Source organism: Amorphotheca resinae (genome assembly GCF_003019875.1).
Source record: "Amorphotheca resinae ATCC 22711 unplaced genomic scaffold M430scaffold_8, whole genome shotgun sequence".
Taxonomy (NCBI): Eukaryota; Fungi; Ascomycota; class Leotiomycetes; order Helotiales; family Amorphothecaceae; genus Amorphotheca; species Amorphotheca resinae.
The window spans coordinates 763,987-775,538 of record NW_020194478.1 but is presented as its reverse complement, the minus strand read 5'-3'; the positions used below and the strand labels follow the sequence as shown (position 1 = coordinate 775,538).

General features: G+C 47.6%; 5 protein-coding genes across 5 annotated transcripts; 2 read left to right on the top strand and 3 right to left on the bottom strand.

Moving 5' to 3' along the window:
* Positions 1 to 713: 713 nt before the first annotated feature.
* Positions 714 to 1,253, top strand: M430DRAFT_35810 (hypothetical protein). The gene has a single exon (XM_024866817.1). The coding sequence runs from the start codon at positions 727 to 729 to the stop codon at positions 1,108 to 1,110; it is 384 nt and encodes a 127-aa protein (XP_024719599.1). The 5' UTR covers positions 714 to 726; the 3' UTR covers positions 1,111 to 1,253.
* A 972-nt stretch (positions 1,254 to 2,225) lies between these two features.
* On the bottom strand, positions 2,226 to 4,476 carry M430DRAFT_104676 (hypothetical protein; the record flags this gene model as incomplete). The annotated part of the gene is made up of 3 exons (XM_024860942.1): positions 2,226 to 3,699; positions 3,750 to 4,190; positions 4,241 to 4,476. 3 exons carry the CDS (start codon positions 4,474 to 4,476, stop codon positions 2,226 to 2,228), a joined length of 2,151 nt encoding a protein of 716 aa, XP_024719598.1.
* Positions 4,477 to 4,785: 309 nt separating this feature from the next.
* M430DRAFT_59668 (glycoside hydrolase family 36 protein) lies at positions 4,786 to 8,241 on the top strand. Its single transcript, XM_024868816.1, has 7 exons — positions 4,786 to 5,585; positions 5,703 to 5,898; positions 5,956 to 6,175; positions 6,227 to 6,698; positions 6,749 to 7,287; positions 7,337 to 7,732; positions 7,785 to 8,241. The coding sequence occupies exons 1-7, from the start codon at positions 4,903 to 4,905 to the stop codon at positions 7,997 to 7,999; spliced, it is 2,721 nt and encodes a 906-aa protein (XP_024719597.1). The 5' UTR covers positions 4,786 to 4,902; the 3' UTR covers positions 8,000 to 8,241.
* Positions 8,242 to 8,953: 712 nt separating this feature from the next.
* Positions 8,954 to 9,843, bottom strand: M430DRAFT_59667 (hypothetical protein; the record flags this gene model as incomplete). The annotated part of the gene is made up of 1 exon (XM_024868815.1): positions 8,954 to 9,843. The coding sequence occupies one exon, from the start codon at positions 9,841 to 9,843 to the stop codon at positions 8,959 to 8,961; it is 885 nt and encodes a 294-aa protein (XP_024719596.1). The 3' UTR covers positions 8,954 to 8,958.
* Positions 9,844 to 10,791: 948 nt separating this feature from the next.
* On the bottom strand, positions 10,792 to 11,356 carry M430DRAFT_20308 (hypothetical protein; the record flags this gene model as incomplete). Its single annotated transcript, XM_024864268.1, has 3 exons — positions 10,792 to 10,970; positions 11,060 to 11,155; positions 11,209 to 11,356. The coding sequence occupies 3 exons, from the start codon at positions 11,354 to 11,356 to the stop codon at positions 10,792 to 10,794; spliced, it is 423 nt and encodes a 140-aa protein (XP_024719595.1).
* Between the last annotated feature and the right edge of the window lie 196 nt (positions 11,357 to 11,552).

Here is an 11,552-nt window from a genome sequence, read left to right as displayed (position 1 = left end):
AAAACCATATCGCAATCGCGTTTGATCAAACGAAAAGACCACGAACCCATCTTCTTTTCCAGATAACCAACCAGGGCGGCCGAAGCACATTTCCGTAAAAGGCCGGCTCATCGAATCCTCGTCGGAATCAAGAGACACACACGCGCGACAAGGCGATTCAAGCCATTATCGTATGAGAGAAGAAACGCGAGCGAGGGATTCTACCTTATATGATCCTCAATTGCTCTGCTCGATTCGAAGGAAGAGGACAGGAATCGAAGGAGTTGACGATAGGAAGCAGCAGGATGTTCGCACAACACAGCCCGCCCGCTTAGCTAACACTGGCCAGCCCGCCTCCAATCCTCTCACCACCAATTTCCCCTGGATTTTCCATATGTAATGTAATGCGAACCTGTATTTCGTGTAGAGATTTGGGGCCGAGAGGATTGATTATCTTGCTCTTGGTATTAGCTGGGAATAGGTCATGAGGCGGGGTGAAGGCTCTTGGTAGATGGCGCAGTTTTGTATTATCTTCCTAGGACTTGGGACATGGACCTTCTTCAGATGGAATGCGCATCGTTGCCAATCTTCTATTCAAATACCTTCGATCGTCCGCGTGAGTAGAATTCTCCCATAATCCATTTCACAAAATACATACCAGAGGTGTTCGGTGATCGTGCAAGTCGTCGTCCGTCACCAGCTTACCTTACCTTTCTTCGCACATCCAACACTCTCTCTCCTTTTAAGATGCCCTCAAATAATCTCTTCTCCCTCCCCGCCGCCCCCCTCCTCCTCACAACAGCCCTCCTCTTCTCCTCCCTTGCCGCCGCCATCCCCTTCCCCCAGCGACTAGACGACATGACTTTCCGGCCCCGCTCATCCGTCGAAGTCGCTCCGCGCTGGATATCCGAGCCCAGCGGTCACGTCGGGACGAGCGTTCTAGGTCCTCCGCACGGCAGCACCAAACCACTCAAATCTCGAGCAGAATGGCCGGTCGTCGAAGAAGCTACTACTACTTTTGACCCGATAGAAAAGCAGAGGACCCAGAAGCGCAGCAGCGCCGGGGAGCCCGAGCCCCCCGAGAATTCGCTGAGGGGCGATACGAAGGTGTATTCGGGCAGTTATTGGTAGCGGACCCCGTACTATCTGTGATTGTCTTCTTTCCTTTGTTGTACTGTTTGTTGGGTCAGAGTATTCGGCGTTTGGACAAAATTAAAAATTGGGCTTTCTAGAAGGACTCTTAGGTTGGCGTTCGGGTATTGGGGAAATCAATATTCTTTTTATTATCATTAGGTTTCAGGGTTGAAAAATGAAAACTTGGTCAACAGAAGACCGTTGTTTTTATCACCAAGTATATGCCACTTTCGCAGAGCGCTGCGTGCCATGTGTACAAAGACTCTGCGCCCTGGGGAACCGAATAAAAAATATGCAAAAAATACAGCTCCCTACCCGGGTCGAACGAGTGACCTTAGGATCTGCAATCCCACGCTCTACCACTGAGCTAAGAGAGCTGATTCTGATGACTTTTGTTGGTTGTGGAGCATGTGGCTTAAACAGTTAATAAATTGGGTGTGTTTATGCAGCAAACGAGTGCCTGCAGAGAGGTCATACAAAAGGGCAGCCTGATTGGTTGGTTGGTCTATTGCTGATTCCAATTCATCACTCACTCCTTCATCAGCCTTACCTTACAATCTGATAGTCTATCAGACAAAGCAGAGGGGACTGCGACGACAAAAGTAGGATTTGATTGTTTGGAAATTGATATAATCAAAATATACACCAGAATTGAACACAAGATTTATTCTCTGCTGTTGGGAGCTTTTGCGGGGAACGGCAGACCACTAAAATTAGCCACAAGCGCCACAGAGCCGCAAACAGCTACCTTATATCGGATACGACGATTGCCCGCAAACAGCGACAACGACCACACAGTCTTGCAAGCAACACTGACGAAGGAGCGCATGTTGCGAGTCCCGATGCTGACAGCAAAGCGCGGTTCGACTCTTTAGACCTTCGGTGTGAGACAAGTTTATTCTTTTGATGAGGTTTTGAAAAGAGGGTTACGAAACCCGTATTCTGAATCCTATTTCCGCTTGTTTTCACTAGCAAAGCGCGGGAGAACTGTCCAGAGTAAGATTATGATTTGTACAGTATATGTTTACAGATATCTTACAGGTAGAAGGGGAGAGGCGCCACGTCACCACCCAGCCAAATCTACGCTACTTCAAAAACCCCCCTAAAAGGACCTATGACCTCCCTGAACTCGTTTTGTCCTTGTAGATCCGATGAGCCTTGGGGATCTTGTAATGGCCGGTGAACTTCGGCTTCGGCGCATTCTTCTCCGCCAATTTCTGCTCTCTTTCTTTCAATTCCTTCTTTAGATTCTCCTGCAGCATTTGCACCCTCGTCTCGGGATCAACACCTTCGTATGGGTCCTCCTCGAATTCTTCACTACCAAGGCCTTTCTCCTTCAGTCTTCTCCTACGCTCCTTATACTGTTCTTTCTTCTCCATTCGTTCTTCCAGATCCAGCCATTCTGTCGCTGTATGCTGCCTGTTCGACCACGCTGATTCCTCTAGGTCGGTCTCGTCCATTTCCGAATCCATCTCCTCAAATTCTTGATCCTCTTCTTCAGCCTTCTCCAATTGTTCTTGGCCTTGCGTCTTCGCTGCTTCTTTCTCATGGATCTTCTTTACATGGTCATCGTGATTCTTTCCCGGGTATTCCAATCCGGACTTCTCGTATTCCTCATCATCAACCACCTCGATGACCCTAATATTATGCTTGCCCCTCCTCAGAATCAATAAGTTGTCATCGATCAAGTACGTCTTCGTTTCTTCGGGCTTCCAGAGCTTGATGCGAGCGAAAGATAAGGCACCATCATCCATGGGCATTTTGTGCTTGGTGGGAGCACCGCCAATGTAGACAGCTTGCTTGGCAGCCAGACGATGACCGTCGGATGCCGACTCTGCAAGGCCAGCTGCGAAAAGAATCTTTCCGATCGACTTGGTTTCAATGAGGCTGCGTGGGAGCTTCATCTGGGCTTTTGGTCGATTATTGACATTGACTTGTTCCAACTTGAGAGCGCTAGCACCAGACAGATCCGACGCCTTATCCCCTTCATCCTTTTCACCCTCTTCATCTTTTTCTGGAGAAGTTGAACGGCTCTGGAAGACAAGTTGATGTTGTTTCTCGGCATTTATTGCTGCTTCCCTTCCATGAACAAGCTCCACAAAATCGCGAGCTAATCTGTGCTGCGCTTTTCGCTCAGATGGTGATTGCATGTGCTCTTGAACTAGCTTGTCAATTTCCTCGAGGGGAATGAACGTAAAGAGCTTGAGGTAACGTCCTACGTCTGCATCGGATGTTCGCAGGAAATAGCCATAGAGATCAAAGGTACTAGTCAGTTCGCTATCCAGCCAGATTGCATTCCCTGCACTTTTCCCGAATTTCGCACCAGATGACGTTGTCAAGAGTGGGACGGTAAAGCCAAATGGAGGGTCGCTCGTTTTCTTCGGAACCGCTGGAGAGGGATGGTGCTCAGCTATGTACTTCACAGCATCCATACCAGCGGTGATGTTTCCGTACTGATCAGATCCGCCGATCTGCATTCGAATGCCCAACGTATTGTACATGTGCCACCAATCCCAGGCTTGTAACAGCGGATAGGTGAACTCGGCAAAAGACATCCCGTCACCTTTTTGCATTTTGTTCTTGACACTGGAATGATCAGCAACTGATTTCTTCCTATTGTCTGGAGAGGGACTCACGTTTCCTTGGCCAGCATTGGTCCTATTCGAACTCCTGGACCAAGGATTTGAAGCACCTCCATCAGCGGTAACTTATTCATCCAGGCATTGTTATTAACTAGGCCCCTTTTCCAGGCCCACTCCCATCTATATCCATATTTCAAAGCGTATGCTTCCAAGTTGACCCATAACTTCTTCAGCTGATAATGTATATTGATCATGTATTGCGTTCGAACTTTTCGATGTATGCTCTCTCTTGAGGTCAAACGATCTGTTGGATCGCCAATTTTCGACGTAGCTCCCCCAACGAGTGTTATAGTATGATATCCGTGAACGTACATCCAGAAAAGGGACATCAGCGGCAGAAGGTGTCCAACGTGTAGAGAGGAGGCAGTGGGATCGATTCCAACGTAAGCACCCACTCGCCGTTCCGTCATCATTCGATCGACCTCATCACGGGTGCTGAGTATCTAGTCAGTAATTAAAAGACTAATTTTCACCGAGCTGCGTACCCAGTAACTGCATGGACAAGACCTCGCTCCTCGAGGATGGTGAGCATGCTCTTCCTCTTGCCCTGCTTGATCTCCAGCGCTTGTTCTTGCCATCTCATTTCTGCATCCGCCACCTTTGCTAGATATTTCGTACCGATACATCGTCTGGCTGTTCTGCCAGAAATCTTCAATGCGCATCCAGCGCAAATGTAGATGTCCGGTCGACTCGCGCTTCGGAACAAGGAATATGGTGCCATATTGGCGGTCGGGAGGAGTTTCTAACAAAGCATTGGCCGTCTTAACGCAATTGCACAGCCTCCCTCGAGTATTCAGGCCAAGGGACGAGTGAACCGTACAGGTGCTCCGGCTATGAAACTGCTCTTTCACGAGGAAAAAATAAATTGACTGGCACACGATAGACGCGCGCTTGAGAAACATCACCCGCGCGCTAGTCAGGGGTTGGCCATTAGCGTCTACTAGCGCCCATGCGCTACGCTCACCTCCATGACGCAAAGACAACCACGTAGGTGAAGTAAACGCCGTGCATGGTACCGCTGTGCGTGTCACCACTGACTTTTCAATTAATTCTCTTCCTTTCCGTTCCTCTCTCTTGTCTTCGTTCCCGTACGTGATCCCTCTTTTTCTCGACTCCTTTTGTTTGTAGTTGCATTCATACATCCATCATGGCAGAGCAGACTTTCATCAGTCCAGCAGATGGCAATGAGGTTTTCCAGGCTAAGTATATACCAAAACAGAAAGGTCCTCCGGCGTTGGACTCTCCCAGCATGAAGGCATACATATCCACCTTCCCGTCGTTGGGTCGGGTAACTTCAATCGACCATAGTACAAGTGTTTTTACTGCTCTGCTTGAAGTTGATGAGGGTCGTGCAAATGATCCCTGGCAGGTTTCATTATGGCATTCAAATGGTGGGGAATGGCGTGAAGTTCCAATGGAACCATTGACGAAGGCCTCCTCTCAGCCCATATCTTTACAGGATTCCAAAGTAACCTCAGGTCTGCATAAAATCTACTTCACCACATCACTGGCAATCAATCTACCAACGAGCTTTACCATCAAATTCCGCAATGGCCCTGACAAATCCTGGAAATGGGTCAGGGATCATCAAGGGACGCAGGACGGGATTGTCATGTTGAAGACTATCACAAGTCAGGATGCAATCTCACGCGATTTGAGGGATTATGTCGAAGATCTCAATCCCATTCTTCAGTCGAAGAATTATCTGAGCCAATCTCCTGGGACAACTCTTTGGTCTGTTGAAGTAGTGGTTGAAGCGGCTGATGGAGAGAAGTCTGCCATCAAAAATTTCAAATTCGGCATACCCTGGGGGTACCAAAAGTTCTCGAGGTAGGTGACATTTCAGGTCTAGCTACGGAACATTCGCCCAATGGAGGAGCCCTGCGTTTATCAATATATATTATTCTGTTTAACAACTTACCTCTGTATTTATGCTGACACAGATAGATGGTTTGCCCTGACCCGCATTTGGTCTCCTTGGCTGGCACCAAGACATGGCAAGGCTCGTTTTGAACTTGACAAAGAAGCCGTCATGTGCTCTTTTCTGAGTCTGACTGGTAAACATTTGGTTTTGCTGGCTATTAGCGGTGTTGAAGATGTCATGACCTTATTCACAAGCGTTGATGGTGCTGTCAATTTGCAAGTATGATTTGTGTCTTGAGCCGATGGATTTAATGAGGCTCCGCTTACCAATAAACAGGTGCGGAATGATAGCAATCAACAGAGGGTTGCTAAAGTTCTTGTTGGACTAGGCGATGACTTTGAATCAGCTAATGCTGCTGTCATGTACCACGCGAGGGGAATTGTCGCCGCTGTAGAAACTGCGACGGGGGAACAGCAGCAGGAGATTGCAGCACTGAAAGAGGGTGGCGAATCAACGAAAGTATGGGCAGAAAACTGGTATGATGGTTTGACTTACTGTGAGTCCCTTCATCAGTAAAACCTGGTAATTTGATACTGATCACACCCAGGCACGTGGAACGCACTCGGCCAACGACTCACGGAGGAGAAGGTTCTAAATGCCGTTGAGGCACTGGCGAAGAACAAAATCAATATCACGAATTTTATCATTGACGACAATTGGCAATCAATTGACTATCTCGGACATGGCCAATTTCAGCATGGTTGGGTCGAATTTGAGGCCGAGCGAGAGGCCTTCCCAAGTGGCCTCAAGCAACTAGTCTCTAAAATCAGAGAGAAGCACCCGAGCATCCAACATATCGCAGTATGGCATGCTATCTTGGGCTATTGGGGAGGTCTCTCACCAGATGGAAAACTTGCGAAGTCCTACAAGACTCGAGAGGTAGTCAGAGAAGATGCTAAAAGGAGAAACTTGCCGCTTGGTGGAAAGATGACAGTCGTGGACAAAGAAGACGTAGGGAAATTCTACGATGATTTCTATCGTTTTCTCTCCTCCTGTGGAGTGGACGCGGTGAAAACTGAGTGAGTTATGGGTCGTCCTTGAAATCAGTTGATACTGACTTCTGTCGTAGTGCCCAGTTCATGCTTGATACGTTTGTTTCAGCAGAGGCCCGCCGAGAGCTGATTTCTACCTACCTCGATGCTTGGACTGTTTCCACTCTCCGACACTTCAGCATCAAAGCCATATCATGCATGTCTCAAACACCTCAGATCCTCTATCACTCTCAACTGCCCCAAAACAGACCACCGATTCTCGTCCGAAACTCTGATGACTTCTTTCCCGAAGTCCCAACCAGCCATCCATGGCATATCTGGACCAACGCACATAATGCTCTGTTCACACAGCATTTGAATGTCATTCCTGATTGGGATATGTTTCAGACCGTCCACGATTACTCTGGCTTCCACGCCGCAGCCCGATGCGTGAGCGGTGGACCGATATACTTTACTGATGTTCCTGGCCAGCATGACTTTGACCTTATAAATCAAATGACGGGACCTACGCCTCGTGGAAAGACTGTCATCTTCAGACCTAGCGTCGTAGGAAAAGCCTTGGATCAGTATAATGGTTATGATGACGACACTTTGCTTCTTGTTGGAACATATCACGGTAGGCACCTCCGTAACTTTTCTTTTCTACCCTTACTTACATTTTACAGGAGCAGCAGTAACCGGCACGGGCATAATCGGCTTCTTTAACGTTTCCCAAAGACCCCTCTCGGAACTGATCCCACTGTCCAAGTTCCCCGGTGTCATCGAGGCACAATTCTACATCGTGCGGGCGCACTCTAGCGGCCTGATCTCTAGGCCAATGCAAGTTGTTGACCGCAACGCCTTGCTATACATCTCCCTAGGAGTCCGGGGCTATGATATTCTTTCCGCGTATCCATTAAGAGGTTTTGTGGACGAGAAAAAATCCGAGACAACGTGGATTGCCAATCTAGGATTACTGGGTAAGATGTCAGGCGCAGCGGCCGTGGTGGATAACAAGATCACGAAGTTAGAGGGCGGAAGGCTTTTCATCGATACTAACATCAAAGCTTTGGGCGTTCTCGGTACATTTACCCTCCATTCTCTTCTAACTGGAATGCCGACTAACTTTTACAGGCATCTACATATCCGACCTTCCCAAACGGTCATTCCAAGAGAACCTGCTCATCACGATCCTTGGAGAGGTCTTGCCCGTGCACACGGTCAGCGTCAGCAAACTCGACGAACATGTTCTTCAGATCGATACCGAGAAAGCGTGGAAGGAGCTAGGTCTAGAGAGTAGATGGAGTAATGAGGTCGAGGTTAAGATTTATATCAATCCTATACACTAGGCCTGATATCGAATATCGAGCGGCTAAGTCTAGAGCACTAATTGAAACCTGGTCATTTTCCTTGATTGAAGCTGATCTTAAGGTGACAACGCTGAGGAATGCTCTTTTATCTCTCCCTCTCCCTCTCCCTCTCCCTCCTTTCCCGCTTTCCTAATCTTAGTTCTCGAGCTCGGGGTATTTCGACAAAGAAAAGGTTAATCATAGGGCTTTGGCTTGATCTAAGGAGTATTTGACAGCCCTCTAGCTCTACGTATACACACCAGAAACTGTAGGGTAGAAAGTAAGCATTTAGGGTACCTAAAGTAACGAGTATATAAGACGATAACATCAATCCATTTCTCTCTTTCCATAATGCAACTTAAGGCTAAGCATCGCAATGGTGGATGTGGGATTAGGCATGCTGTGCGAGGACCGGGGGCCTTGTACAGCGTAACCAGACAGACCTCACTTGAATGATGAAGGTACCTATCTATATAGCAGCGCACGGTGATAGCTTCAATGCTCAGACAAAATTTCACACACATCAATGGCTCTGCTTATATGCACGATGCTTGCTCTCTTTACTTTGTTTCATAAGTTATATAAATTCCACACTTCACTTCCACGTTCACTTTCCGAGATGGATGCCTGGTATTCAGAGAAAAAAGATATATTTTTGTGTTTTCTCTTCCTTTTTTTTTTTGAAAATAAAATAAAAGCCATGGGGAAATCAACGCATGCATGTACCTTAAATAAATCCCGTAGAGACCGTGAACAGAAGATAAAAGTAAGGAGAAAAGGAAAAGAGAAGAAAGGAAAGAAATACTTCCCTCTTTCTCACCTGGCCATCCATGTCTTTCTTTCTCTTTGCTTGGGGCTGGACTGACTGATTGATTGATTGATGAATGATCAATCAATCAAGTCAAGGAATTGGGAAGTTGACTTACCATCTCTTTCCCACAAGCTGCACCTCCTCCTCCTCATGCCCACCCCCGTTCTCCCAACAGCATATCCCTCCCGATCTCCGCCAAATCCCAAGCATACTCCCTCCTACACATAGGACAATTGGGCCTCTCGACCAACCACCTCCCAATACACGTCTCACCAAAAACATGACCACAAGGCAAGCTCACCCTCTCCTCCCCACCCTTCCCAAACTCCTCTCTACAAATACAACACATATCCTCTCCCTGCCCCTCGCCAGCTCTCACCAGAAACCCCTCCAGACCACGAATTCTTAACGTTTGCTCGCTCGGTCCCGGGTTCATATGTATATCCGGCATCGCGCGTTCCAAAACGCCATGTCCGGGCAACGTCAACACCAACTCAATCAGGCCATCCAATCTCGACGCATAAATCGGATCCAACCTAACCGAAATCGTATCATTCGCATGCTGCCCGAGGGTTCGCAAAGCATCACGCACCCTCTCCATACGATGCTGCTGCAACACCGTAAACCGATCGAAGACCGTGAACCCATCGCTGCCATCACGCATATACAGTAATCCCAGGAGCCGTAAGCGATGAGCGCGTCGTCGCAGCGCGAGAGGCCCGATTGGGGACACGGCGCGAGGGTTCGGTTCAGGTACGTATGTGAGCCGCTGGCTGGCTTCGCGGGCTAGTTCGACAGCGACGGAGAGTTGGGCGAGAGCGAGGGCGCGTGGTGTTTGGTTGCGTGTTGGGGAGGACGGGCTGGAGCGCTGGGAGCGGGGCTGGGAGAGCGATTGTGTGCATTCCGGACACCGGGTAGGGAGAGGCACGGTGAAGTGCCCGTCCCAGGGGCAGGTCGGGTAGTCCGGGCAGATGGCCGGGTGGCTCGTTACGTGCCCGCATGTCGAGAAGAAATTAGAAACTGTGCGACACATGTTGATTTGTGCTGCGAGAACTTTTTTTTGACTTACTTATCTGGTGTGATGAATGATTGGTTTGTTTGTACCTATGGATTGATTTTCGTAGAATGGATGGATGGTTTGAGTGATTTGTTCGTGTGTATTGATTGATCTTGTTGAATGTGTATGTATGTATGTGATTTGAAGAAATCGACAAGTCAACGTTTGTTTATATAACAATTCTAAAGAACACAGCCTCCGAATATAGACAATACCGTTGTTCCCGAACCTCTTTATCCACATCTTATAACAATCCCGTCTACTAACAAAACAAGACTGTTCCGAACAAAGCCTTTTGTTCCTCATCATAAGGAGCTCCACTTAATGAGCTATGCATAGTACACCCAGTAAGCAGAACAAAGGGAAAAGAACAAGGATAAGATACTAAGGCAATCACTTGAATGGAATAGGATATTGTCTTGTACTGATTCTCTTTTGAAGAGGGGGTTTATCTTTATTCTGAGAATCAGCGCGTACAGCGTTTCGGGGACTCGCTTGTAGCTACTACTTTTTCTTGACTGCTTTGGAAATTATGAACCTTTTGTGGAGATTGGGGCTTTGAATGCAGAATAGTGAAAGCATAGAACAGCTATGTTCTCTCTGCGATGGTATGAAACGGAGTAGTTTATTTAGAAAAAGTATAGCGAGGGGGAAAATCTACCTCTTACAATCTTTGTATATGAGGTACCTGAACTTCCATCATACTTGTCATATTCACCTCGACTTACTCGACGAACCCTCCCTTGACACAGTTGAGACCACTGATATGTGCCGGCATCTTCGCACAAACAACGCACCACACAGAAAACATATCTTCCCTTGTATCCCTAAGCCCCACGCTAGTAAACAATTCGCGTTCCATGAACTTTCGATACTCTATCACTTATCCAAGCCTATTTTATTTATACCTTGCCTAAATAAATCTCATCCACGGACACAAAGCCAGGTTATAACTGATACAAGTGTAGCGATTAGAGCAGCAGGAACTGCAAATACCGGCATGGCTAAACCCAGCATTCCAACACTTGTGAGGGTTGCGAAAATTCCTGCTGCAGGAGTAAAGCCTCCGTACATCCAAGACTGGAAGGCGGCTGCTAGAGATCCTATCATACCGGTGAGAATTAGATGCGTGCGTGTTTAGCAACTATGTGAAGACGATAGCAATCTTGCTAACGGTCAATGGGAGACTTACCTGACAAGACGCCTGCAGGACCAAAACCCAGAGTCATTAGAATTGTAATTACGAGCGTGAAAGTGATCCACCAGGCCATGAGAATTGCGAGTACGTCTCTTTGGTGTGAGCAGTTATCTTGCTTACGATTTGAGACGAAAAAGACATACGTGGTTGTGAAAGCCAGCTTGTGAAATCCTGCCAGTACGTTGATACCCATCCCCAGATCAGGGGTCGCTCAGCAAGAAAAGCACTTGCTGCATCTTTGAAGCTAGTTTGGTGGGTGAAATCTAATGAGGCTATGAGCAAATGAGGCATGACTAGTGACCGGATAGTTGGAGTCGTTGAATACAAAGCACGCGAAGAGACCCAGTCGAAGATATTGGGGCACGTTGTCGAGAAGAATATTGTATAGGAGATGTTTACAAAGTGAAGACAGGATTTAGGAGAGGAATTCCCACGTGATGTAAGATGCGTGGCATGCTCTTACTGGGCACTGCGCACATCAACATTG

Bases quoted from the DNA above. Each gene is read 5' to 3' on its own strand.
- M430DRAFT_35810 (XM_024866817.1), top strand. From the start codon at position 727: ATGCCCTCAAATAATCTCTTCTCCCTCCCCGCCGCCCCCCTCCTCCTC.
- M430DRAFT_59668 (XM_024868816.1), top strand. From the start codon at position 4,903: ATGGCAGAGCAGACTTTCATCAGTCCAGCAGATGGCAATGAGGTTTTC. The intron at 5,899-5,955 runs GTATGATTTGTG...ACCAATAAACAG, and splicing joins ATGGTGCTGTCAATTTGCAA to GTGCGGAATGATAGCAATCA. The intron at 7,733-7,784 runs GTACATTTACCC...TAACTTTTACAG, and splicing joins CAAAGCTTTGGGCGTTCTCG to GCATCTACATATCCGACCTT.